The following is a 26,896-nucleotide window of genomic DNA, read 5'->3' as shown; positions in this document are numbered from 1 at the left end:
AACAAGAACAACATTAAATTGAGCTACAGCTGCATGAACAATATACGACAAATCATCTCAAACCACAACAAAACAATTGCAAATGAGCCGCCGGCCCTCAGACAGAGCGACTCCAAAACCAACAAAGGATGTAATTGTCGAAAGAAACCTGATTGCCCTCTCAACGGGGGGTGCTTACAAACATCAGTTGTCTACCAATCTAAGGTAATACGCAAGGACATTAACACATCCGACACATATGTAGGATTAACCGAGGGAGAATTCAAAACCAGATGGAACAATCACAAGGCCTCTTTCAGGAACAAAAACCTGCGAATTACCACAGAACCCAGCAAACACATTTGGGACCTCAAAGACAATAATGTTGAATATTCAATAACATGGCAAATTCTTGCATCCAGCACACCTTACAATAGTGGTAATAAAAGATGCAACCTATGCTTGAAAGAGAAACTGTTTATTATTTACCGTCCAGACCTGTCATCCCTCAACAAGCGCAGCGAAATTGTAACAGCATGCCGCCATAGACGGAAACACCTCCTAGGTAACACATGAGCCAATCACCACGCCCCTAGGCCAGCCTGTACCCACCCACTCTGTGCCCTATATAAACCATGGTATGCGAATGCTCCCATTAAAATCTCCTGACGATTGAGGGTACCCCCCCCTCATGAAACAGGCCTGTAGAGATGAAATAGTCTTGTGATTTTTTCCCACACATACATATATTGCGCTCTACTACGGTATCGAGCACTATTTTTTGGATAACCTTATTAAGACATATATATATATATATATATATATATATATATTTATATATCCATCCATCCATTTTCTACCGCTTAATCCCTTTGGGGTCGCGGGGGGCGCTGGAGCCTATCTCAGCTACAATCGGGCGGAAGGCGGGGTACACCCTGGACAAGTCGCCACCTCATCGCAGGGCCAACACAGATAGACAGACAACATTCACACTCACATTCACACACTAGGGCCAATTTAGTGTTGCCAATCAACCTATCCCCAGGTGCATGTCTTTGGAGGTGGGAGGAAGCCGGAGTACCCGGAGGGAACCCACGCAGTCACGGGGAGAACATGCAAACTCCACACAGAAAGATCCCGAGGGATTGAACTCACGACTACTCAGGACCTTCGTATTGTGAGGCAGATGCACTAACCCCTCTTCCACCGTGCTGCCATATATATATATATATATATATATATATATATATAGCTAGAATTCACTGAAAGTCAAGTATTTCTTATATATATATATATATATATATGAAATACTTGACTTGGTGAATTCTAGCTGTAAATATACTCCTACCCTCTTAACCACGCCCCCCCCCCCCCGCCTCCCGAAATCGGAGGTCTCAAGGTTGGCAAGTATGCCCATATTAAAGTGTTACCAAATGTTTTGTTTTTCGCTAAATTTAGAAGATGTAATTGATTGACAGTCCCTTGAGACGCTATCGTCCTATTTCCTTATTCTTCCCCGCCCCCTGTCCACTCATAGCCAATGAGAAACCCGCTAGTATCCCATCATCCAATCAGACGGAGGGGACGAGTAAAAGGAAGGCGCGGCCTGGCTCCTGTGGGATAAAAGCGTACTGTAGCCTAGTTCCTTGACAGCGTCGACGGCACTACTCAGCGAACACGGAAGTCAGGCTCGCTTTCGCTTTTTCTGTTTTTGTATCGCTTCTTTTTTTTAAAAAAAAAAAAAAAAAAAAAGGTCCGCCATGAAGGCAATCAGTCCCGTCCGCTCGGCGAGGAGCTGCTACAAGGCCGTGTGCTGCATATCGGAGCACAGCGTGGCCATTAGCCGGAATAAGCACGCCTGTGTGGACGAGCCGTCCGGCGCCCTGTGCGACATGAACGACTGCTACTCCCGCCTGAAGGCGCTCGTTCCCAGCATCCCTCAGAACCAGACGGTGAGCCAGGTGGAGATCCTGCAGCACGTCATCGACTACATCTTCGATCTACAAATCGCCCTGGAGGCGGAAGAACCACAGATGCTTTTGGCCATAAAGGTAAAGAACGTATTTATTTGTTTTAAACCTAGCTGTGACGTCACAATAAACACCATTCCATGTTCAAACCTCATCTTCTTGGTTCTTCTAGACTGCTGACCTGACCAGAACTTTCTCCAAAGACGAGGGACGTGTGTGCCATTAGGATGTGTCATAATGGTACGTACCGCTCCTTTGACGACTAAACGCCCTTTTAAATCACAAAGTAGGGGCAAAGGCCAACTGCACTTTTTTTTTTTTAATGAGGTTTAAAATTGGTGGACAAAAGCCAAATGACGTTTTGAATGGAGTCACAAGACAACCAACAAAGTTTGGCAAAGTTTATTTAACCGACGCTCAAATCGAACAAAGTTTCTAATGGGATTTTGAATGGAGGCACCAGACTGACTTAAATAGAGCAAAAAAAGTTACTGAGATTCTGAATGACACTTGTGAGTAGTCTTAGTCCCTTTAAAACAATTGAACAACCCAATGTGGTTTTGAACGAGACATTTGAAGTTTTTTTTTGTTTTTTTACACACAATTATCATTTATTTATTTAATTCTGCAGACATATTTGAATGGCCTTTTGTATCAGAGTTCCCCAACCTTTTTTTTCCCCACCAGGGACCGGTTTAATATATCCGTTATTTTCACAGACCGTGGCATATAACAACAGCAAAAAAATAAATAAAAAAATGAGCCTTTGGCTACAATCTGGCACATTAACATTTTATATGTCCGTTAATGTGCATTGTCCCGTGTACGATAATAAAATAGTTGTAATATACATCAATTAAGAAGCTTATTGGTGTGTTTTAGTGGGACAGGCGGAAGATATAAATCTTTCTTCTTCTAGTTTATAAATAATGTAAAAAGTCGCAGTTTTTTTCATTGCGACTTATACTCAGGAGCGACTTATGTGTGAAATTATTAACACATTACCGTAAAATATCCAATAATATTATTTAGCTCATTCACGTAAGAGACTAGAAGTATAAGATTTTGTCGGATTTAGCAATCAGGAGTGACAGATTGTTTGGTAAACGTATAGCATGTTCTATTTGTTATAGTTATTTTACCATAATATGTTACGTTAACATACCAGGCACGTTCTCAGTTGGTTATTTATGCGTCTTATAACGTACACTTATTCAGCCTGTTGTTCACTATTCTTTATTTATTTTAAAATTGCCTTTGAAATGTCTATTCTTGGTGTTGGGTTTTATCAAATAAATTTCCCCCAAAAAATGCGACTTATACTCCAGTGCGACTTATATGTTTTTTTCCTCCTTATTATGCATTTTCGGCCGGTGCGACTTATACTCCGAAAAATACGGTAATGTTTCTGTGCGGCCCGGTACCAGTCCCCGGACCGGTGGTTGGAGACCACTGATTTATATGGCAAGTTTGTGTAACAGTTGCTTAAATGGAGCAAAATCCTACAGAGATTTTGAATGGCTCCGCAAAAGCGTCAACATAAAGTCACCGTTTAGGCCTTGTTTAGTGGTTGCTTAAGTCCAACAGAAGACTAATGCGGTTTTGAATGGAGACACGAGTCCGTCAATGTCCACTAATATTAACTATTGTTAACAGTTGACGTATAGTGAGATTATGAACAGACACACACGGCTATGATGTGTCTAACCATTGCTTAAACTGAGGAAAGTTCTACATTTTGAATGGCAACACAAGCTCATCACTTCTGATCCAGTCGAAAATAATTGTAATGTAATTCTGAATTAGGCATTTAAACTCATCAGATTGGTCTGACATTTGTAGGTTAAAAATGTCCAAATGTAGTTTAGGCCTATACTTAAAGGTAAATAAAGCGCTCAATGACAAGCCAATGTAATTTGTCTTATCTGCAATGGGAGAGTCAATAAGCAGAGAGTGTTTCTTGTTTTTGAGTGAAATCACATGAAAATGAGACACCGCAATAAAAAAAGGGATAAGGCTAACATTGATGAGGCAAATTAGGCGAGCAGGGCCAATGTGTAAGCGGATTCATCGCTATCTGCCCGAGGTTAATGAAAGTTCCATGCTCGGCGCCACTCTGTCTGCTGCGCTCCACAGAGAGGGAGGGGAGGGGAGGCAGGGGTGAGAGATCTGACTTCACTTTTCTTCCTTTCGCTAAACCCCCCCCTCTTTTTTTTTTTCCTCCATGCAGGTGCAGGGAAACACATGTCTCCACTTCACTCCAGGCAAGAGGACAAGAGGGGCAGAAAGGGTGGGATAGGTATGTGGGAGAGTGGAGGAGAAAAGATGGAAAGAGCTGACTCTTTTCCGAGAGGAATTTTTTTTTTTGCTCCTGGATGGACACAAAACACCAAAACCTCCATTTGGAAACATCCTTTGCATTTGAATCTATTTTTTTTTTTTCTGCATTGCATTCCAAATTGTAAACACGTTCACTCTTACGTGACATCCCTCTGCAGCGCCTTACAAAATGTGCACATATCTACTTTTTGGGGGTGTATGTGAGGTTTTTATTTAGTTTTATTTCTGGGCCAAATAGTTGTTGTTTTTTTTATTCTAATCCAAACTCTATAATAGAGTTACTTGTAAATGTCTGTGGGGATTGTGTTATTTCCACAGACACTATTGAGTGAGTTTTATAAACTCTTTATAGTAAAGTTTGTGTGCTTATGTTATTGAAAATAAAACGTTCAACAACCAAAGGTATTTGGTTTCATGCTTGGTGCGATGTCTCTACCACAGGATGTATTTTTTGTATGCTTTAACTTGAGTGGAAAATCAATATGGGGGGGTTTCCTGTTTGCTTTAAATATTAAAAGCAGTGTTATTTCAGAATCTAGCTTATTGAAATGTTGAATTGGATACATTTATTTTAAAAAAAATAGTTCCACCATAACATCATAACATACGTTGCATTATACTCCAGGTGTTTGTTTAATTACATTTAATGATATCGACACACTCAAACTGTTTACTTGGATTTACCATAGCATTAAACGACATATTATAAGTCATTAAAAACACTTTCTCCTCAATGTTGTAGGGACTGGAGTGTGACAAAAGTGCGGACACAGCTCTTTTGCGGAATTACTACCCACAAATCGACGCACTTTACTAAAATCCTGTCTGTAGACTGGATTACAATGTTTTAATATCCTCATTAGTCTAAAAGTTGTAAAAATGCTGAATTAATTAGCCCTAATTCATGCTCAACATAATGCAGTTAACGCTCAGTGTTGCTTAAATTGTGGAATGACATTGCCATCTAGTGGCAAAAAGCAGCAACTGACACCAATCTGTAAAATGCCATTAGTGGTAGAAAGCAGCTGCCCTCTAGCGGTTAAAGACAGCTACTGACGCTAAACCGTAAACTTCCTTCTTAGTGGCAAAATACAGCTATTGATTACAATCTGTATACTGCGATCTAGTGGTGAAAAGCAAGTACTGACACCAACCTGTTTACTACTATACTACTCTAGGGGTAAAAGACAGCGATTGATTCCAATCCAGCTTGTTTTAAAAAAAAAAACGTGATGACTTGCACTACACGAGGACACAACGTCACTTCCTGTTTATTTGGTTTATAGTTATGTTCGTGCATGCCGTCATGGTTTGCTTTTTTGTTATATTTATTCGAATAACAACGTCATATAAAAGATTACATGCAAAACAAAACAAACGTTACTTAAGAAAAGTAAAAGTATTTATTTTGAAACCACACAGCTCCGTACTGAAACCTGAACGATGTGCTCAGCGGCCTTAAATGGCAAATAAATAAATCTTTTTTTTTAAACTACTTTAGTTACATCAAATACATGAATTCACAATATTGGTAATCTAAAAGTATTATATATATATATTTTTTTCCAATCTAACCCTTGTTCATGTTTATATTCTTGTTCCCTTTTACTTTCGGATAAGCTAGTTTTTTGTTACACATTTCACAGAACGTGACGTCGCAGAATTTTTTTGTTTTTGTATTTTTCCAAAACTTTTATTTTATTAAGAGTATAATACAGACATTTAAAAATTCCAATAACGATAATCACGTGATTTCATATAATAAGAAATCTGCGCAGAAGCTCCGTCGTAAAAAAAAAAAAATTGCAAGTCCAGGAAGTGACGTTAGCCTTCGCACATGCGTGGACCGATCGTGTCTTTCGGTCCTATGTCCACCCGGGCCAATGCAATACATTTTAAACAATAATCTTGCATTGTTTTGTAATAAATCACTAATGACACTTGTGATTTTTTTTTTTTTGCAAACAAATTACATTGATTATTTTTTTTTTACATTTGCATACATTTTTTTCTAAATTAATATACAGGGGGAAATAGTTTAATAATAGAAGTAAAATAGTGCATCCACACGGTGACAATGTTGGCTGAAGATATATTAATGACTTTTGGATGCAAAATACCGAAAGACATTTAAGCATGTACGAAAATATACCACAAGAGGACAGTGTTTCGCCCCACATCCTAATATTTAATAGACACAATTAACTATGAATGTTAATATGACACTTTTTTTTGTAAATGATGGATTTATGCCGACACCTCTTTAGTGCATTGGGAATATAAATACAAATAATAAGAATCAGAATAAGGGTATGTTCGTGCATGCCGTCACAGTTACCGTGGTTTGCTTTTTTCTAATATTTATTTGAATAACAATGTCATATAAAAAGATGACAACAAAACAAACGTTACTTAAGAAAATAGTACTTTTTTTTAAAGCCATACAGATCCGTACATAAACCTGAACGTGACGTCGCAGAAGTTTTTTTGTTTTTGTATTTTTCCAAAACTTTATTTTATTAAGAGTATAATACAGACATTTAAGAATTCCAATAACGATAATCACGTGACTTCATATAATAAGAAGTCTGCGCAGAAACTCCGTCGTAAAAAAAAAAAAAAAATTGCAAGTCTAGGAAGTGACGTTGGTCTTCGCGCATGCGTGGACCGATCGTGTCTTCCGGTCCTATGTCCACCCCATTCTTGTTTTTTAAACAAGAATCTTGCATTGTTGTTATAATAATTTTTTAACAAATCACTAATGACACATATGATTTTTTTTTGCAAGCAAATTACATGGATTATTTTTTTTTATTTACATTTGCACACATTTTTGGTATTAAAATACAGGGGAAAATAGTTTTATAATATAAATAAAATAGTGCATCCACACGGTGACAATGTTGGCTGAAGATGAAAATATAATATAAAATATATATTTTATATAAAAAAATACGGAAATACATTTAAGCTTGTACGAAAATATGCCACAAGAGGACAGTGTTTCGCCCCACATCCTAATATTTAGTAGACAAAATTAACTTTGAGTGTTAATATGACACTTTTTTTTGTAAATGATGGATTTATGCCGATACTTTTTTAGTGCATTAGGAATATACATACATAATAATACAAATCAGAATAAGGATATGTTTTTTTTAATTATCTATCATTTATTTTAATAAATTTATGATTTATTTTTTTTTTAAGAAAAATGAAAAGAGAATATAGTATTATAGGGAATCTGATACATTTTTATTGCATTAGAAATATATTTGCACACTAATAGTAAGGATATTACTATATGTCGTTAAAAATTGTATTTTATTTAGTTTTTTAACTAAGATTTCTGAACTGGAAATCTCATAAACAAAACATACAACTTAAGGTGGCAAAAAACATTTCAATAATGAATAAAGCAAAATACGTCCTGGGCCAAAAAACACTTCATATTCTATACTGCTCGCTAGTGTTACCATATCTGAGTTATTGTGCAGAAATATGGGGAAATAACTAAAAATGTGCACTACATTCGCTAACCATGTTACAAAAAAGATCAATTAGAATAATACATAATGTTGAATATAGAGAACATACAAACCCTTTATTTATTGAGTCAAAAATATTAAAGTTTGGTGATTTGGTAAAATTGCAAACAGCTAAAATGATGTACAAAGCAAACTATAACCTGCTACCAAAGAATGTACAACAATTCTTCTCAACTAAAGAGGAGAAATATAATCTTGGAGGAAAATCTAATTTAAAACATTTGTATGCACGTACAACACTTAGAACCTTTAGCATATCAGTATGTGGAATCAAATTATGGAATGGATTAAGTAATGAAGTTAAACATTGTACTGATATGATCCAGTTTAAGAGGTTGTTCAAATTAATGGTGCTTAGAAAGTACAAAGAAGAAGAATTATGAAAAACACTTTCAACCTTATTGAAAATAAGATATTCTTCATCTCAGTATGTTAATAATGACTGAATTAATTAATTACATATTACAAAACTGTTGTATATACTAATTCACATATGTTATTTTATTATAAAAAGGTCAGTAAATGATTCTATACATTTGTAAACGCTCTGAAGTGGGAAAGGGGTAGGATTAAATAAGCTTTGCTTCTTCCTACTCCTTTTCGGGACATGATGCAAAGTGAAATGATATGAAACTGTGTGATGTATTATACTGTAAGTGTCTTCATGTTCGAAATAAACTAAATAAATAAAGAAAGAAGTAAATAAATGGATGAATGTTACGTAAAGAAACTAAAATGATATAGGAACACAAAAAGATACACGAACTGCAGGTACCAAAAAATACCACAAGATGACGATGTGAAACGAAGATACTTCAAACTTGCAGGCAAATGGAAATACTAAAACATGTATTCAGCGGTCACAAACATATATCTGCACCAATGTCAAGTTTTACTAAATACCATAAACAGACATAAACATGTATCAAGCTTTAACCAATAATATCACTATTCATTGTTGTTGTTTGATTTCAAACAACATTTAACATTAGAGTAGTGATGACTTATTGTATGGCTATAAGAACAAATAAATCATAGTATTAAAATGATGATGTTTATTAAATAACTAGTTAAAGTAGAATGGACAGTAAAAAAAAAAAAAAAGGGAATATTGATGATTATAATATACAAAAGACTCTCAAAGGGATGTCTCAGCCAACCAGTGGAAGGAGGGAAGGGGGGCAAGGGGGGTCATGTCATCTGGCTTGGTGTGGGGGGAGGGGCTGTTGTCTTTCAATATCTTCCCTGAGCCAATAAGCAAGAGTGTTACTGGATGAATCCAATTACCACACACAAACTCCCCTCGCCTATATAGTCCACAATAGCCTTTGTGTGCGATGACCTTTTTTTTCCTCCACACACAAAGCCAAAGACCACTACGGGCACTATTAAAGCCGAATATATAGTCATAAACTCAATGTCCTACAGTGTATGTTTTCTGTGTTCGATGGTTGTATATGTTGCTCATTTTAAGTGTGTGAAATTTGAAGAGAATATTAGAATAGCATAATAGCAGGGAAGAAGTAGGACAGGGGTAGGGTAGGGGGGGCGACCATCAAATGGTAATAAAATATGTTGAATTTAAATAGATAGGGATATTACTGTAAATACATTTCCATGTATGGTTTATTTTTATTTTTGTATTCGGGACAGTGCACACTAATGAACAATATTTTACTTTATATCATATTTGATGTATAGGTTAAGAGACTACACATACTATCACATATTTCGAATACACCGTAGTGTGCTGGGGGGGCAGTACATCTAAGAAGAACAGCTCCAGACCGGAGAAACTGATCAGGCAGGCCGGTTCTACGATCGGAATAAAACTGGACTCACTGGTGACGGTGGCAGAGAAGAGGACTGTGGAAAAACTAGTGAGCATCCTGGATGATGCCAGGCACCCTCTGCATACCGTTATCAGTAGCCAGTAGCCCAGCATATAACCCCAATCCTTGAGAGTTTGCACTGGCTCCCTGTTCATTTTAGAATTGATTTTAAAACCTTGCTGTTTGTTTTTAAAGCTTTACATGGACTGGCACCTCAGTATATCTCGGACCTCATCCAAACTTACAATCCTGCGCGCGCTCTGAGGTCCGAGAGCCAGCTCCAGCTCGTGGTGTCCAAGACGAGACTTAAAACCAGGGGAGACAGGGCCTTCTCTGTGGTCGAACCTAAGCTCTGGAACACTCTGCCCCTCCATGTTCGAACTGCTCCCACAGTGGAGTGTTTTAAGTCTCGTCTTAAGACCCACTTTTATTCTCTGGCTTTTAACACTACGTGAGTTGTGTGGTCCTCTGTTGTCCTCTGTGTTTTTAAAATGTTGCTTTCTATTTACTGTTTTAATTGGTTTTACCCTTTGAAATTGTTTTTAATCATATTTATTTTATATTGTTTTTAATTGTGTTTAATATTGTTGTGCAGCACTTTGGAAACATTTTGTTGTTTAAATGTGCTATATGAATAAAGTGGATTGGATTAGCCAGAGGAGCCTGTTCAGTGCTAGACTGCTTCATCCCAAGTGCAGGACTAATAGACTGAAAAACTCCTTTGTCCCACACGCCATTAGACTGTACAACTCCTCTCTGGGGGGGAGGGGGGGTACTAGGATAGTAAATGGGGATGCAAAACAATAGCAGTGCAATACTTTTTCATAACATGGTTACTACTGCTTAGTTTCTCTTGTTATATTCTTATTTTACTGTTATATTTTTATTCTCATTGTTGCTTTTTATTTTTATTCTATTGTAATATTTTTCTATTTTGTTTCCATTTTATTTACTTTTTAAATTCGATCTCAATTTTGTACACCGCTGCTGGAATTTAATTTTTTCTGAGGGAACTCTCCTGAAAGAATCAATAAAGTACTATCTATCTATCTACAGTATTTCTTTCATTTTTATATTTATTTATCTGTACGTTACCGTTTTATTAAAAAAAAAAAAACGTTTGGCATTCCTAACATTCATTACTTTTAAAGTTATTTTTGATTATTTGGTTCCTTAAACTTAGGTTTTCTTTAAGAACAATATGGCCTCAGTGGAAACAAAAAGAAAAGAAAAGGGGGCTCCTGTATCTTTAAGAACACCAACACCCGCCCCCTCCTCGCCTGGCTACTCAACTGCCTTATGTAAATACTGACAAGCCGAGCGTGCCGCGGGCCAATCAGATTCGAGCTCCAACCGCGGGAGATCTAAATTTCGCGCGACGAAGTTTGGCGCTAAAAAGCGCTGAGTTGTTCTCCTTGTTGAATGGAGATATAGACTTGAGGAGCTTGCCTTACACGCACACACACACGGACACACACAAAAAAACCGGAAGCTGGACTCTGTGCGCCGTCCGTCGTCTTTTTTGTGCAAGTTGTGTACACTTTAAGCCATGTTTTTATCACTTTAGGGCGAGTTTGTGTACACTTTTTTTTGTTTTCTGCTGACGTCACCATTTGGTGTTTTGTTGCATGTTTTACTCATGCATTTAGTTCTTTCACGCCTCTAGAGCCGTTTTAGCCTTGAAATCCAACACGATTGTTGACGGATCTACAATGATGCGGCTGCCCAGAGGCGTCTCCCCGGCGTCCGTACGGCCGGCCAGCCAGCCCAAGATGAAGGTTCTCGCTAGCTTCCCTGCTAAAGCGGACTTCTTCAACACCGGTCTGTCCAGTCCGCCATTGAGCACGGTACCGATGGGCTACTTCAGCCAGATCTGCTCCAACACCGCCATGGTGGAACAAAGAGCGCACAGCCTCTACTTAACCCCCCACGGACCCGAAGCTAAGCCGGCCAGATCAACCACCGGACGGCTACCGGTAAGGACTCGAACAACGGCGCTTTGTGTGGCTTGTGTGGGTGGAATAATAATAACGATTATATGTGCGTGTTTTAATGGGCTTTGACGCAAACGCGACGTTAGTTTGTGTCCATTGTTGTGCAAAAGTTTTCACTTTTGTGTTTTCTGTCACCAGAAAGTTGTTCATTTAAAGGATGTGACTTACCACTGTCCCACCTGTCCGCCTCTGTTGCGGCCATGTGAGGTCAAAGGTCATAAACAACTGGTGTGACAAAAAGACAAGAACTAGTAGTAGCCAACATGGTGGTATACTTGGTGTATAAAATTGATAATCCCACGGTGTCAGAAGTGGGCCTGCAGTGTGTTGTTTGACCCTTGGCACGTTCTAAAGACATACTACCGTATTTTTCAGAGTATAAGTCGCACCAGCCGAAAATGCATTACAAAGAAGGAAAAAAACATATATAAATCGCATTAGAGCCCTACCAAACTATGAAAAAAAACTGTGACTTATAGTCCAAAAAATAGGGTATATATATTAACCCTTGTGTGGTGTTCGGGTCTGTGGGACCCGTTTTCATTTTTTATTAAAAGAAAAATGATACAATTAATTAATTTTTCAAACTGAGACTCACTGACTTTGGCTCATTTTTTGTGAAGAACATATATCAGAATACATATTTAATGACCACACACTATACACCCCCCCCCCCCCCCCCCCCTTACACATTTCTATTACATATAAGATGTCCGGGTCCACTGGACCCGGGGTTAATAGAAGTGTGGAAATTGACGTTCTGTGTACCACACCCACCCACGCACACACACACACAGCAGTCCTAGACAGGAGGAGGACAGAGTGTAGGTACACAGAACATCAGAGGGTCAAATGCCATCAGTGTGTGAATGTGTGTGTGTGAATGTAGAAAATAGTGTCAAAGTGCTTTGAGTTTCTTAAAAAGAAGTGTGGACATTGATGTTCTGTGTACCACACCCACCCACGCACACACACACAGCAGTCCTAGACAGGAGGAGGACAGAGTGTAGGTACACAGAACATCAGAGGGTCAAATGGGACGGCGTGGCGCAGTGGGAGAGTGGCCGTGCACAACCCGAGGGTCCCTGGTTCAATCCCCACCTAGTACCAACCTCGTCATGTCCTGAGCAAGACACTTCACCCTTGCTCCTGATGGGTGCTGGTTAGCGCCTTGCATGGCAGCTCCCTCCATCAGTGTGTGAATGTGTGTGTGAATGGGTAAATGTGGAAGTAGTGTCAAAGCGCTTTGAGTACCTTGAAGGTAGAAAAGCGCTATACAAGTACAACCCATTTATCATTTATCATTTAAATGCCATCAGTGTGTGAATGTGTGTGTGTGAATGGGTGAATGTAGAAAATAGTGTCAAAGTGCTTTGAGTTTCTTAAAAAGAAGTGTGGAAATTGATGTTCTGTGTACCACACCCACCCACGCACACACACACACAGCAGTCCTAGACAGGAGGAGGACAGAGTGTAGGTACACAGAACATCAGAGGGTCAAATGCCATCAGTGTGTGAATGTGTGCGCGTGAATGGGTGAATGTGGAAAATAGTGTCAAAGCGCTTTGAGTTCCTTAAAAAGGTAGAAAAGCGTTATACAAGTACGACCCATTTACCATTTACCAAATGTGCGAGAAAATGAGAGCAGACCGTGTTGACAAACAATGTTGCAACCTTGTGTGGGAACCGCAGGTGCAGAAACACAAAAGAAGTATCCCTGTGGGATGCAGAAACTGGCAGAGCAATTTTCCGTGCAACGTTCATATTGTTGTTACTCAGCTGGCGTTTGTGGGTCTGATGGACCCGTTGCATTTTGTGGCTTTTAATGCCTCACAATCAAACACTTAAAAAACACTTAAAATACTGAATAGATGTTTATTGGGATAAACATTTTAACACTTTTATGTTTATCTTATCCCAATAAACATCTGTTCAGTATTTTAACATAAAAGTGTTAAAATGTTTACTAATGTTCACAAACGCTGGCTGAGTAACAACAATATGAACATTACACAAAGGTTAATAGATATTACACTAATTTGCTTATATTGACCTACATTAGATTGCTCTTTAGCATATTCGAATGCAGCAAAGTGTTGGATCCCTACACTCGTCGCCAGCAGCTGTTGTTTGTCGTATTGCAGGCCGCCAAAGCTGCAAAGGTTAAGTTCGGGTGACACCAGTGGGTTAGGGTCCTGCCGCAAATCTCATGTTAACCCCGCCGCCCTCTATGCCATGAGGCCTGCGTTGGCTATTAACTACCGCAAGAGGATTAGTACGTAACGTAAATCGCCTGGCTAATCGTACGCTAAGGTGGACATGCGGTCATTAATGCTATAGTCGGATGATGCGTTCAGGTACTCCCCAAAGAGTGGTACTATAACATTCGCAACCCTGCACTAGCTTGAGAGTCTTTACTGGGCGGTCTATCAGAAGTGCTGATAAAGACGTCATATACTCGACATGTTTTCACACTGATAGTATATGGTCTTTGCCCCTCCTACAATGTCTGTGTGTGTGTGTGTGTAGCATTCTGTGTACATTTATTTCACTACACACACACACTGTGACCCCACCTGGTGATAATCACCGTAAATGTACACCAACGACCCTGATGGCATTTTAAAAAGCGATGGGATATTGTTGTGACAATGCTATTTATATTCACTAGTTGGCGTCAGAAGTGGAATACCAGCAGGCTATTGGCAATAAAAGTGTAACAAACAATATGTTGTTGCTTTAATATTCTATTCAATAGTATGGCAAAAGCAACAGGTAGCCCTTTTAAAGGGGAACATTATCACCAGACCTATGTAAGCGTCAATATATACCTTGATGTTGCAGAAAAAAGACCATATATTTTTTTAACCGATTTCCGAACTCTAAATGGGTGAATTTTGGCGAATTAAACGCCTTTCTAATATTCACTCTCGGAGCGATGGGAAGCAATCCGCCATTTTCTCAAACACCGAGTCAAATCAGCTCTGTTATTTTCCGTTTTTTCGACTGTTTTCCGTACCTTGGAGACATCATGCCTCGTCGGTGTGTTGTCGGAGGGTGTAACAACACGAACAGGGACGGATTCAAGTTGCACCAGTGGCCCAAAGATGCCAAAGTGGCAAGAAATTGGACGTTTGTTCCGCACACTTTACCGACGAAAGCTATGCTACGACAGAGATGGCAAGAATGTGTGGATCTCCTGCGACACTCAAAGCAGATGCATTTCCAACGATAAAGTCAAAGAAATCTGCCGCCAGACCCCCATTGAATCTGCCGGAGTGTGTGAGCAATTCAGGGACAAAGGACCTCGGTAGCACGGCAAGCAATGGCGGCAGTTTGTTCCCGCAGACGAGCGAGCTAAACCCCCTGGATGTCTTGGCTCACACCGTCCCTTATGCCACCGAAGATGATCAAGAGAAGAATATCGACCCTAGCTTCCCTGGCCTGCTGACATCAACTCCAAAACTGGACAGATCAGCTTTCAGGAAAAGAGAGCGGATGAGGGTATGTGTACAGAATATATTAATTGATGAAAATTGGGCTGTCTGCACTCTCAAAGTGCATGTTGTTGCCAAATGTATTTCATATGCTGTAAACCTAGTTCATAGTTGATAGTTTCCTTTAATGCCAAACAAACACATACCAATCGTTGGTTAGAAGGCGATCGCCGAATTCGTCCTCGCTTTCTCCCGTGTCGTTTTCGTCGGTTTCGCTTGCATACGGTTCAAACCGATATGGCTCAATAGCTTCAGTTTCTTCTTCTGTTTCGTTTTGGCTACCTGCCTCCACACTACAACCATCCGTTTCAATACATGCGTAATCTGTTGAATCGCTTAAGCCGCTGAAATCCGAGTCTGAATCCGAGCTAATGTCGCTATAGCTTGCTGTTCTATGCGCCATGTTTGTTTGTGTTGGCATCACTATGTGACATCACAGGAAAATGGACAGGTGTATATAACGATGGTTAAAATCAGGCACTTTGAAGCTTTTTTTAGGGATATTGCGTGATGGGTAAAATTTTTAAAAAAACGTCGAAAAATAAAATAAGCCACTGGGAACTGATTTTTAATGGTTTTAACCCTTCTGAAATTGTGATAATGTTCCCCTTTAACATTTAACTGTAGAGGTGTGTTCACTAATCGGAAGAATGTAATTCATGGAAAGTGCACAGAACTTTGGAATATCGATGTTTGATATTATGAAGCAATACTGCGTATGTACGGCCATCTAAAATATGTACAAGCTAGGGCGAGGCAAAATTAGTGAAAACTGTATTGCAACATAGGTGTTTTATTTAGGTTGATGCCCATAATTATTGATATTCTTATATATCCATCCATTTTCTACAGCTTGTCCAAATATATTTCCCTTTTTAAATTGGTGTTTTCATTATTATTTTTTCAAATAAAATATCGCAACTTTTAACGTGGCATCTTCATCACATTTTTCATGTAAGGGAAGGAACACTGGTCTCTTGCAACATAGCCCGTTGTTCAATTCCTCTTTAGCTTCAAAGATAGTGTCCTCATTTGACACGTCTGCACAATGCCAAGAACACCCAGGAACCACATTTAAGTTATGAATGTTGTTATGGGTATAGTTTTCGAGTAAAAGAACAAAGTGACGCTCAATAATGGCCCTTTTCCAAGTGACAAAATGCCATAAAGACTTGATGTGTTATTAAAGGAGAACATTATCACCAGTCCTATGTAAGCGTCAATATATACCTTGATGTTGCAGAAAAAAGACCATATATTTTTTTAACCGATTTCCGAACTCTAAATGGGTGAATTTTGGCGAATTAAACACCTTTCTATTATTCGCTCTCGGAGCGATGACGTCACAACGTGACGTCACATCGGGAAGCAATCCGCCATTTTCTCAAACACATTACCAACACCGAGTCAGATCAGCTCTGTTATTTTCCGTTTTTTCGACTGTTTTCCGTACCTTGGAGACATCATGCCTCGTCGGTGTGTTGTCGGAGGGTGTAACAACACGAACAGGGACGGTTTCAAGTTGCACCAGTGGCCCAAAGATGCGAAAGTGGCAAGAAATTGGACGTTTGTTCCGCACACTTTACCGACGAAAGCTATGCTACGACAGAGATGGCAAGAATGTGCGGATATCCTGCGACACTCAAAGCAGATGCATTTCCAACTGGACTAGACATATCAGCTTTCAGGAAAAGAGAGCGGATGAGGGTATGTCTACAGAATATATTAATTGATGAAAACTGGGCTGGCTGCACTCTCAAAGTGCATGTTGCCAAATGTATTTAATATGCTGTAAACCTAGTTCATAGTTGTTAGTTTCCTTTAATGCCAAACAAACACATACCAATCGTTGGTTAGAAGGCGATCGCCGAATTCGTCCTCGCTTTCTCCCGTGTCGCTGGCTGTCGTGTCGTTTTCGTCGTTTTCGCTTGCATACGGTTCAAACCGATATGGCTCAATAGCTTCAGTTTCTTCTTCAATTTCGTTTTCGCTACCTGCCTCCACAGTACAACCATCCGTTTCAATACATGCGTAATCTGTTGAATCGCTTAAGCCGCTGAAATCCGAGTCTGAATCCGAGCTAATGTCGCTATACCTTGCTGTTCTATGCGCCATGTTTGTTTGTGTTGGCATCACCGTGTGACATCACAGGAAAATGGACGGGTGTTTATAACGATGGTTAAAATCAGGCACTTTGAAGCTTTTTTTTAGGGATATTGCGTGATGGGTAAAATTTTGAAAAACACTTCGAAAAATTAAATAAGCCACTGGGAACTGATTTTTAATGGTTTCAACCCTTCTGAAATTGTGATAATGTTCCCCTTTAAAGCTCCTTTTAAATCACGCTAAGTGTAAAAAAATAAACAATCCGTGTTATAAACCATGTACTTCCACGGTGACAGTGGTGTAAATGTTTTACACGTATAAAGAAAACCTTCCAAAGTCCAAGGCTTTCTTTTGTAAAACAAATGTAAAACTGTTTTCACTTTCACTCCCACGTACAATAGAGTTGCATGGCAGGGACACAGCAGGCACTGTTTATCACATACGTTCTCCATAAAATGCGGCGCTTGTAGTGCACGCATAAGCAATGACCACCGTAAACGGTCTTCTGTCGCGCTCCCCCAGGGACGCTGTCACCTTCAGGGTGTGACGCTGGCCTCGTTGCCAACTGGATGTCGGGCACGTTTACACCACAACAACCCAGTCAAGACGATCAGAATTGACGTGCAAAAACAACTGAAAAAGGCCGTAATGTGCATGCCAGGCCTATAGTTGGTGATGTCAAACTTGGGTTCATTTTGTGGTACATTTGATCAAAGAAATGTTATAAGCTATAAAGCTACTATTACTATTGTTGATGTGTTCCGACATGATTGCACAGTGCTCTAACAGGCAGTTTTAACATGCGTAAGAATTTTAACTCCACCCTGAGACACTGTTTTCCAATCAAATCGTTTTTCAGGTTTCAAAACTCGGGATGACTCGATCAACATTGTCGGTTTCTGATCCCGTTCCGATTTTTAGGGATCTCAGGTTCTGATTTGTTACTTTGACAGATTATATAGGTGAAAACCTTTTTGCAAGTTACTACAATAACACATTATGATAAAGATTATCTTGTTGATTGCCGTATTTTTCGGACTATAAGTCGCAGTTTTTTTTTATTGTTTGGCCGGTGGTGCGACTTATACTCAGGAGCGACTTATGTGTGAAATTATTAACACATTACCGTAAAATATCAAATAATATTATTTAGCTCATTCACGTAAGAGACTAGACGTATAAGATTTCATGGGATTTAGCGATGAGGAGTGACAGATTGTTTGGTAAACGTATAGCATGTTCTATATGTTATAGTTATTTGAATGACTCTTACCATAATATGTAACGTTAACATACCAGGCACGTTCTCAGTTGGTTATTTATGCACCATATAACGTACACTTATTCAGTTGTTCACTATTCTTTATTTATTTTAAATTGCCTTTCAAATGTTGGGTTTTATCAAATAAATGTCCCCAAAAAATGTGACTTATACTCCAGTGCAACTTATATATCTTTTTTTTCTTCTTTATTATGCATTTTCGGCAGGTGCGACTTATACTCCGGTGCGACTTACACTCCGAAAAATACGGTATATTCTTTGGACCCAAAATACCGTATTTTCCGCACCATTAGCCGCACCTAAAAACCACAAATTTACTCAAAAGCTGACAGTGCGGCTTTTAACCCGGTGCGCTTTATATATGGATAAATATTAAGATTCATTTTCATAAAGTTTAGGTCTCGCAACTTCGGTAAACAGCCGCCATCTTTTTTCCCGGTAGAACAGGAAGCGCTTCTTCTTCTACGCAAGCAACCGCCAAGGTAAGCACCCGCCCCCATAGAACAGGAAGCGCTTCTTCTTCTACTGTAAGCAACCACCCGCCCCCGGAAGAAGAAGAAGCGCGCGGATTTTCGTTTCATTTCCTTTGTGTGTTTACATCTGTAAAGACCAGACCACAAAATGGCTCCTACTAAGCGACACGCGTATAACGCAGAATTTAAACTTAAGGCAATAAGTCATGCCGAAGAACACGGAAATAGAGCAGCAGCAAGAGAATATAACATAAATGAATCAATGGTGCGTAGGTGGAGGAAGCAAGAAGATGACCTGTGCCAGGTAAAGAAGACAAAACAGAGTTTCCGAGGGAACAAAGCAAGATGGCAACTGTTGGAGGACAAACTCGAACAGTGGGTTGTTGAGCAGAGAGCAGCAAGCAGAAGTGTCAGCACCATCACTATTCGAATGAAGGCAACAACGCTAGCAAGCGAACTTCACCTGGATGATTTTAAAGGTGGTGCTTCTTGGTGTTTCCGGTTCATGAAAAGACGCAATCTCTCCATCCGCACACGGACCACTATTTCACAGCAACTGCTGGACAACAGTGACACTGACTCCGATGACTTCGACGAGACGGAACCGGCCATTTTGGATCCCACATTTGCCCAACTTTTCAATTCGGACACCGAAGACGAAGAATTCGAAGGATTTACGAATGAAGAATAACTTCAGAAGGTGAGCGCTATGTTTATTTTGTGTGTTGTGACATTAACGTTCGAGCAACATTATGTTGCTATTGCTCTGCACTAGTTTGAATTTTACTATGTTTGTGATTGCACATTTGCGTACATTTTGGGACAGAGTTGTTAGAACGCTGGTTTTTAATATATTATTAAAGTTTGTCTGACCTATCTGACTGTTTTTTTGACATTCCCTTTAGCGCAGCGTAGGCGCGGCTTATAGTCCGGGGCGGCTTATAGGTGGACAAAGTTTTGAAATATGCCATTCATTGAAGGTGCGGCTAATAACCCGGGGCGGCTTATAGTGCGGAAAATACGGTACCAAGATTTAAGTACCGTATTTTCCGCACTATAAGGCGCACCTAAAAACCACACATTTTCTCAAAAGCTGACAGTGCGCCTTATAACCCGGTGCGCTTTATATATGGATAAATATTAAGATTCATTTTCATAAAGTTTCGGTCTCGCAACTTCGGTAAACAGCCGCCATCTTTTTTCCCCGTAGAAGAAGCGCGCGGTGCATGCTGGGATATGTGACGTTTCATTTCCATTTGTGTGTTTATGTAAAGACCCCAAAATGGCTCCTATTAAGTGTGTTGTCTGTCTAATTATAAATAATGCAGACGAGGCGTGTTAACTGAGTTCTCAACGTTTTCTCACAGCGTGCTCATAACCACATTCTAACTGCCAGCATACAACAACGCTTCTCAGGGCTACCGCGCATGCTCGTCACTATCGTTGCATGCTGGGTAGTGTAGTTGTTATATTTGCTAGCTCATAACATCACATTAAGAGACACGCTTACGCGCTTAATTCAATACTCGCCGTCATTCCGGGTGGATTGACAAAAGACCTCCAGCCGCTAGATATTGGTGTCAACAGGGCATTCGAAGCTAGACTGCTAACTGCGTGGGAACAGTGGATGACAGAAGGCGAACACACGTGACGTTCACCAAGACAGGGAGACAGGGAGACAGCGCCAGACGACATTTTGGATCCCACATTCGCCCAACCTTTCAATTCGGACAACGAAGGAGAATAATTCGAGGGATTTATGAATGAAGAATAACTTCAGAAAGTGAGCGTTATGTTTATTTTGTGTGTTGTGACATTAACGTTCGAGCAACATTATGTTGCTATTGCTCTGCACTATTTTGAATTTTACTATGTTTGTGATTGCACATTTGCGTACATTTTGGGAGTGAACAGAGTTGTTAGAACGCTGGTTTTTAATATATTATTAAAGTTTGACTGACCTATCTGACTGTTTTTTTGACATTCCTTTAGCGCAGTTAGATGCGGCTTACAACACCGGGCGGCTTATAGGTGGACAAAGTTTTGAAATATGCCGTTCATTGAAGGCGCGGCTTTTAACCCAGGGCGCCTTATGGTGCGGAAAATACGGTAACAAGGGCTAAACAGCGTGTGCAAACTATAAAATTCAATAAATTAGTGGCTACCAAGAAAATTAATAACAAATGTGGTGCAGACCGCCCTATTTTTAAATGAGGATTTTGCGCCTACTTGACTGTCCCGGCTGTCACCATGGAGACACTCATTTCCCTCCACATTCATGTTACCATGCTCTGCAACCTGTGCTGTGTTGCAATGTTGTTTAACATGTGGCATACATCCATAATCTGTACCCCCTGTCCTACGATATGTATCACAATCTCGACAACAGAATCTATTTTTATTAGAGATGGGCCGATAAATGCGTTAAAATGTAATATCAGAAATTATCGGTATAGTTTTTTTTGTTATCGGTATCTTTTTTTAATTTTAATTTTAATTTTTAATTTTTTTTTTTTAATTAAATCAACATAAAAAAACACAAGATACACTTACAATTAGTGCAACATATAACCTGTCACACAGGTTTGCTGGCTATGAAAAATGACTACATTAATCTGGGGTGAATCATTATGGTGTGGAAAAAGTGACAGACAGTAACAGTAGATTGGGTACCGTATTTTCCGGACTATAAGTTGCAGTTTTTTTCATTGTTTGGCCGGGGGTGCGACTTATACTCAGGAGCGACTTATGTGTGAAATTATTAACACATTACCGTAAAATATCAAATAATATTATTTAGCTCATTCACGTAAGAGACTAGACGTATAAGATGTCATCGGATTTAGCGATTAGGAGTGACAGATTGTTTGGTAAATGTATAGCATGTTCTATATGTTATAGTTATTTGAATGACTCTTACCATAATATGTTAACATACCAGGCACATTCTCAGTTGGTTATTTATGCCTCATATAACGTACACTTATGCAGCCTATTGTTCACTGTTCTTTATTTATTTTAAATTGCCTTTCAAATGTCTATTCTTGGTGTTGGGTTTTGTCAAATACATTTCCTCAAAAAATGCAACTTATTTATGGGTTTTTTTGCTTCTTTATTATGCATTTTCGGCCGGTGCGACTTATACTCAGGAGCGACTTATACTCCGAAAAATACGGTACTCCTATTCCTTTTAATTTTCATGAGGGAACTCTCCTGAAGGAATCAATAAAGTACTATCTATTTATCTATCTATCTAGTCTTCCAGTAATAATGGTACTTGTTAGAAACTTAGTTTATTTTCCGTGGGGACGATTAGTATCTTGGAAGGATGTCGTTGTGGTTTGTGAAGCTCTTTGAGTCATTTGTGATCAAGGGCTGTGTAAATAAACTTTGATTTGTTTAGAAGTGGCTTCACAATGTGGAATAGACTACACGTTCGTTGTAGCTTGCACTAAGTAAACTGGAGTCGGTGTTGTGGCGAGATATGCACCTTCCTGGAATTCATGCAACTCCTGCATAAACGAGGACTATGAAAATGCACTGTCATTGTGTTTTGCTGTGTGTGCATCCCTTTTTGAAGGAATCTTTCACGTAAGTACAATTTTTAGCATGTTAACACTGGGGCACAGCAGCTGTGGTAAAGATCGGCTGCCGATTGCTGATCAATGAAAAAAAGGCAAATATAGGACCCCCCTATCCGATCCCAGGAGCTATAAAGCTGAAACATAGAGGTGCCAAAAGGAACATGGCGTGAATCAATTACCTTGTTTTGGTTTTGACAGTTAAAAACACAAATACCAAGTCAATTTAACTTTTCCTCTCTGGAGAAATAGTCACCTTTTTGGCAATAAAGTCTTTGACCAAAGCTGACCCTGAACCACTCAGAGTCCTTTTCACACGAGCCGATTATTTCTTGCAGCTATTCCACCTAAAGTCCTGGTTTAGAGTGAAAAGCACCAAAGTCATCCACCGAATATTCCAGCCTCGGAAGTGGGATGGCGCATGTGTGGAAGCATTCCAATGAAAATAATAGGCCGTTTTCTCACAGAAAGATGACAATCTTGCTGTAACAATAGAGTTGTCCTTAAAACCGCTTTTTCCACGTTTTTTTTTTTTTTGCCTTGGTGGTGTTCTGTGTGAACATAGTGAGTTGTTGAAGTCGGTTTTAGAGGTAGTATCAGAAAAGGGGTTCAGCGTCTGTGAAAGTAGATCGCGCTATGCCGTCTCGTAAAAAAATACTCCTTTCCTGCAGAAATCCTGCAAAGTTGCACCTATTTGTCTTCTAAAGACTACTATTTCTGACTTTTGACTGTTTTCCTGTTCTGTGTGAACGGCACCAACACGCCAGTGACGTGCAGTCACTGGAGACAGGTGAGGCCCCATAATGGAAAGAAATTTTTTTTTTTTTTAAATTTAAAAAAATTAAATTGTTATATGTATCCAGTGATTATACTATAACGTTATTTTCCATTTAACTTCACCAGTTTTAGAGTATTTTTATTCAAAATCGCTGAATTTTCACATTTGCCGTTCAAATACTGAGAAGAGACGGTGCGGTGATCAGCAGCCAGTTGAGGCACGTCACTCAGTTGTGCCTCAACATGGATTGCACAGTGACTCGGCTAACTGCTGGCCTGCTGTGCAGTGAGACCGTATTGCTATATGAACTATATTATACATTTCCATAGTTTAGTTAGCTGAGGTATATAATGTACAGTGTATTTTGTCAACAACTGTATGTGTGTAACGTATTTCTTGTGCTGAGCAATCATAAAACTGTTGCGAAGACGCACTGTGTGAGGCTCGCAGTAATCCCGCCTCCTGGTGCCGGTTAATGCACCCCCGCCGCAGAATGCACCCCCCGACGGGAGCGCCACACCAACCAAAGCCCACACCCAAACCCTCCACGTGCAAGACCGAATCCACCCAAAAAGAGTCAGTTAACAAGAAGCCAAAAAGTGCAAAAACAACAATGCTCGCGCCGGAGGAGCCGTGAACGACTGCAGGGACACAACATTAGGTACACCTGCAGACTGCAGCACGGATTTCATATTTCATTCATTCACAACTCCTCCAACACGAACACCACTGTTCCCGCACTTATAAGTAAAGGTAAGACCATAATAAAGTTGTTTTTTTTATTAAATGTGCTTTTTGTGTGCTACAGTTTGTATGTGTAAAGTTAAAGTTAAGTTAAAGTACCAATGATTGTCACACACACACTAGGTGTGGTGAAATTTGTTCTCTGCATTTGACCCATCCCCTTGATCACCCCCTGGGAGGTGAGGGGAGCAGTGGGCAGCAGCGGCGCCGCGCCCGGGAATCATTTTTGGTGATTTAACCCCCAATTCCAACCCTTGATGCTGAGTGCCAAGCAGGGAAGAATGCTGGTATGAGCTTTTAAACATAACCCGTTAACTGCTGCCAATCAAATGGTGAATAAGATACTCTTTAGGGTTCATATGTTTGTAAATCTGACTGTGATGAAGTCAGTGCCTCACCAGTCATGAACCTCACCGCACGTCACTGCAACACGCAATGGGGGTGTCAAAGTCAACCCACCCATTTTCCGGCTTTGGAGGCTTGATGGTGTCTGCTTAAAAGCACACCCACAATTCCAGCCCTTTTGGAGGGGAAAAAGCACATTTTTGACAGAGATGCCACACAATTGAAACATCAGTACAGTTAGAACAAGCAGGAACATGATAGATAAGGGACCTATTATGTGTGAACAGCACAGGCACAGATTGGGGGTGACATCAACCCAAAAATGTTCTTTTTGTCAGGGACATAACCGAGGTGGGATGTTGTCTGTGCGAAAGCACATCTCACAATGCCATACCAGTGAAAATACATCTTTTACGCCTCTGTCTCACAATATGGAATGTCTTTTAAAAGTCAACCCCCACCAAAGCTAAAAACAAACACTAAATGACAGATCCACCCTACTACTTGTTGCTCATCAGCAGAACAGCCATTGTTTTCCTTCTACTATAACTAGGGTGTGGTAGGGAAAGCAGGTGATGTGTACCGAGGAGTAGACACTCTTTGCAGGCATACTGTAACTTGCCCTTGGCTTAGTTGGAATCCGGAGCCTCACACAAGCCAGACAGGAAAGGTTTGATGTGCATTTTTTCACCTGACAACGACTCAACCGCTCCAATCAGTCAAGCATGACCGACTGGGTGGGAAACTTGTGATGCCGAGCTCCCAGGCAGGGTGAGGTCACAGTGCAGAACGTGAACGCTGCGATTCTGCTAGTCTTGCAGATAGAGGCGTGGAGTTTGCTCAGTGGCACTGTGACACACTTTGGAATGTTGTTTTTAACTTCGCAGCAATACAAATGTTAGGATTCTACGAATGCCGAGAAGGGTCACAATAAATGCAGACACCACAACTCAACCACGTAGCGTTGCGACTCAACACCGTAACGCTACAACCAATGTAAATGCCGCAACTCAATAACGCACGATTGCAAAAATCCACTACAAATTCAAACGCCACAACACATTTGTAAAATCCACAGCAACTTTACACCACTCTACAACAACATAAAGCTACAACACCATTGCAAAAGCCACAGTAACTTTACACCACGCTACAACAACATAAAGCCACTACAAATGCGACTTCCACCACGTAACACTTAAGTCATACATGAACAACGAGATTTTGTTTGAGCTTTGTCCAGCGGCATAGAAACTGCATTGATGTGCAGGTTGACAATAGTTTACATTTTAGCATTGTCAGGAAGATGGCGAATAGAGGGACGTGGGGGTGGGAACAGTCAGATGTCTGATGGGTGTTACGTTGATGTTGCAGCAATGCAATGTCCAGAGCACAATTATTGAGGTGGTGAAGAGTGAGGTAATAAGATGGTCCGGGGCAGCAAAGGGGCAGGCTGTTCATTTAGCAGTCTCACAGCCTGGGGATACAGACTGTGAGACATTCTGGTGGTCCTGGCGCGAATCGATCTATACCTCTTTCCAGAGGGTAGCAGGTTGAAGAGGCCATGTGCTGGGTGGTATCTGTCTTTCAGGATGTTGTGTACTCGCTTTAGGCAGCGAGTTGTGTACATGGCACTCATCTCTGGGAGTATCGTCCTTGTAATTTTCCCCGCCGCTTTAACCACTCGCTGGAGGGCCTGTTGGTTCGCTTTAGTGCAGCTAGCAAACCACACTAAAAATCCGTAAGTGAGGACACTGCTGATGGCACAGTTGTAAAAGTTGACCATTGATTTCTGCGGAATGTTTGCGCATTTTAGTTTCCTCAAAAAAAAAAAAAAGACGTTGTTGGGCCTTTCCGATTGTAGAAGCAGTGTTAATGTCCCAGCATAGATCTTCTGTTATGTTCACCCCGATTGTTATAGGAGTTAATCGTGTTAACTACTGGTGTTGATTCAAGAGCGATCCATTTTTCTAAGACATTGGTCGTAAAGTTTTTTTTTAAATGTGTGAATGGAACTGGAACACTTTAATGTCACTTCCGTTGTGGCTTAAAATTATTTTGTTGTTGCTTTTGCATTTTTGTTGTGGCTGATGGGTCTTGTGTTGTGGCGTTTGCAATTGTTTTGACCTTTCTCGGCCACCGTAGATAACTTTTTTTTTTCTTTCTCAGATTAAAAATGTATTGTAATTTGTACCAGAAACCATGACTTAAAGGCCTACTGAAATGCGATTTTCTTATTTAAACGGGGATAGCAGGTCCATTCTATGTGTCATACTTGATCATTTCGTGATATTGCCATATTTTTGCTGAAAGGATTTAGTAGAGAACATCGACGATAAAGTTCGCAACTTTTGGTCGCTGATAAAAAAGCCTTGCCTGTACCGGAAGTAGCAGACGAGTAGCGTGACGTCACAGGTTGTGGAGCTC

At 40.1% G+C, this 26,896-nt stretch overlaps 2 protein-coding genes across 2 annotated transcripts in view; both read left to right on the top strand.

Moving 5' to 3' along the window:
• The first annotated feature begins 1,615 nt into the window (after positions 1-1,615).
• On the top strand, positions 1,616-4,690 carry id3 (inhibitor of DNA binding 3). The gene is made up of 3 exons (XM_061968197.2): positions 1,616-2,030; positions 2,122-2,189; positions 4,180-4,690. The coding sequence occupies exons 1-2, from the start codon at positions 1,740-1,742 to the stop codon at positions 2,173-2,175; spliced, it is 345 nt and encodes a 114-aa protein (XP_061824181.1). The 5' UTR covers positions 1,616-1,739; the 3' UTR covers positions 2,176-2,189; positions 4,180-4,690.
• A 6,386-nt stretch (positions 4,691-11,076) lies between these two features.
• The window catches only part of e2f2 (E2F transcription factor 2), a 36,332-nt gene continuing 20,512 nt past the window's right edge, over positions 11,077-26,896 (top strand). The window contains exon 1 of the mRNA XM_061967930.2: positions 11,077-11,645. Within this exon, the coding sequence (XP_061823914.2) occupies positions 11,382-11,645 (264 nt within the window). The 5' untranslated portion in view covers positions 11,077-11,381. The remainder of the gene's footprint in view (positions 11,646-26,896) is intronic.

The sequence above is a fragment of the Nerophis lumbriciformis genome, linkage group LG08 (genome assembly GCF_033978685.3).
Source record: "Nerophis lumbriciformis linkage group LG08, RoL_Nlum_v2.1, whole genome shotgun sequence".
NCBI lineage: Eukaryota > Metazoa > Chordata > Actinopteri > Syngnathiformes > Syngnathidae > Nerophis > Nerophis lumbriciformis.
Note: the sequence above shows the minus strand (reverse complement) of the source record. Positions and strands in the feature narration are given on the sequence as shown.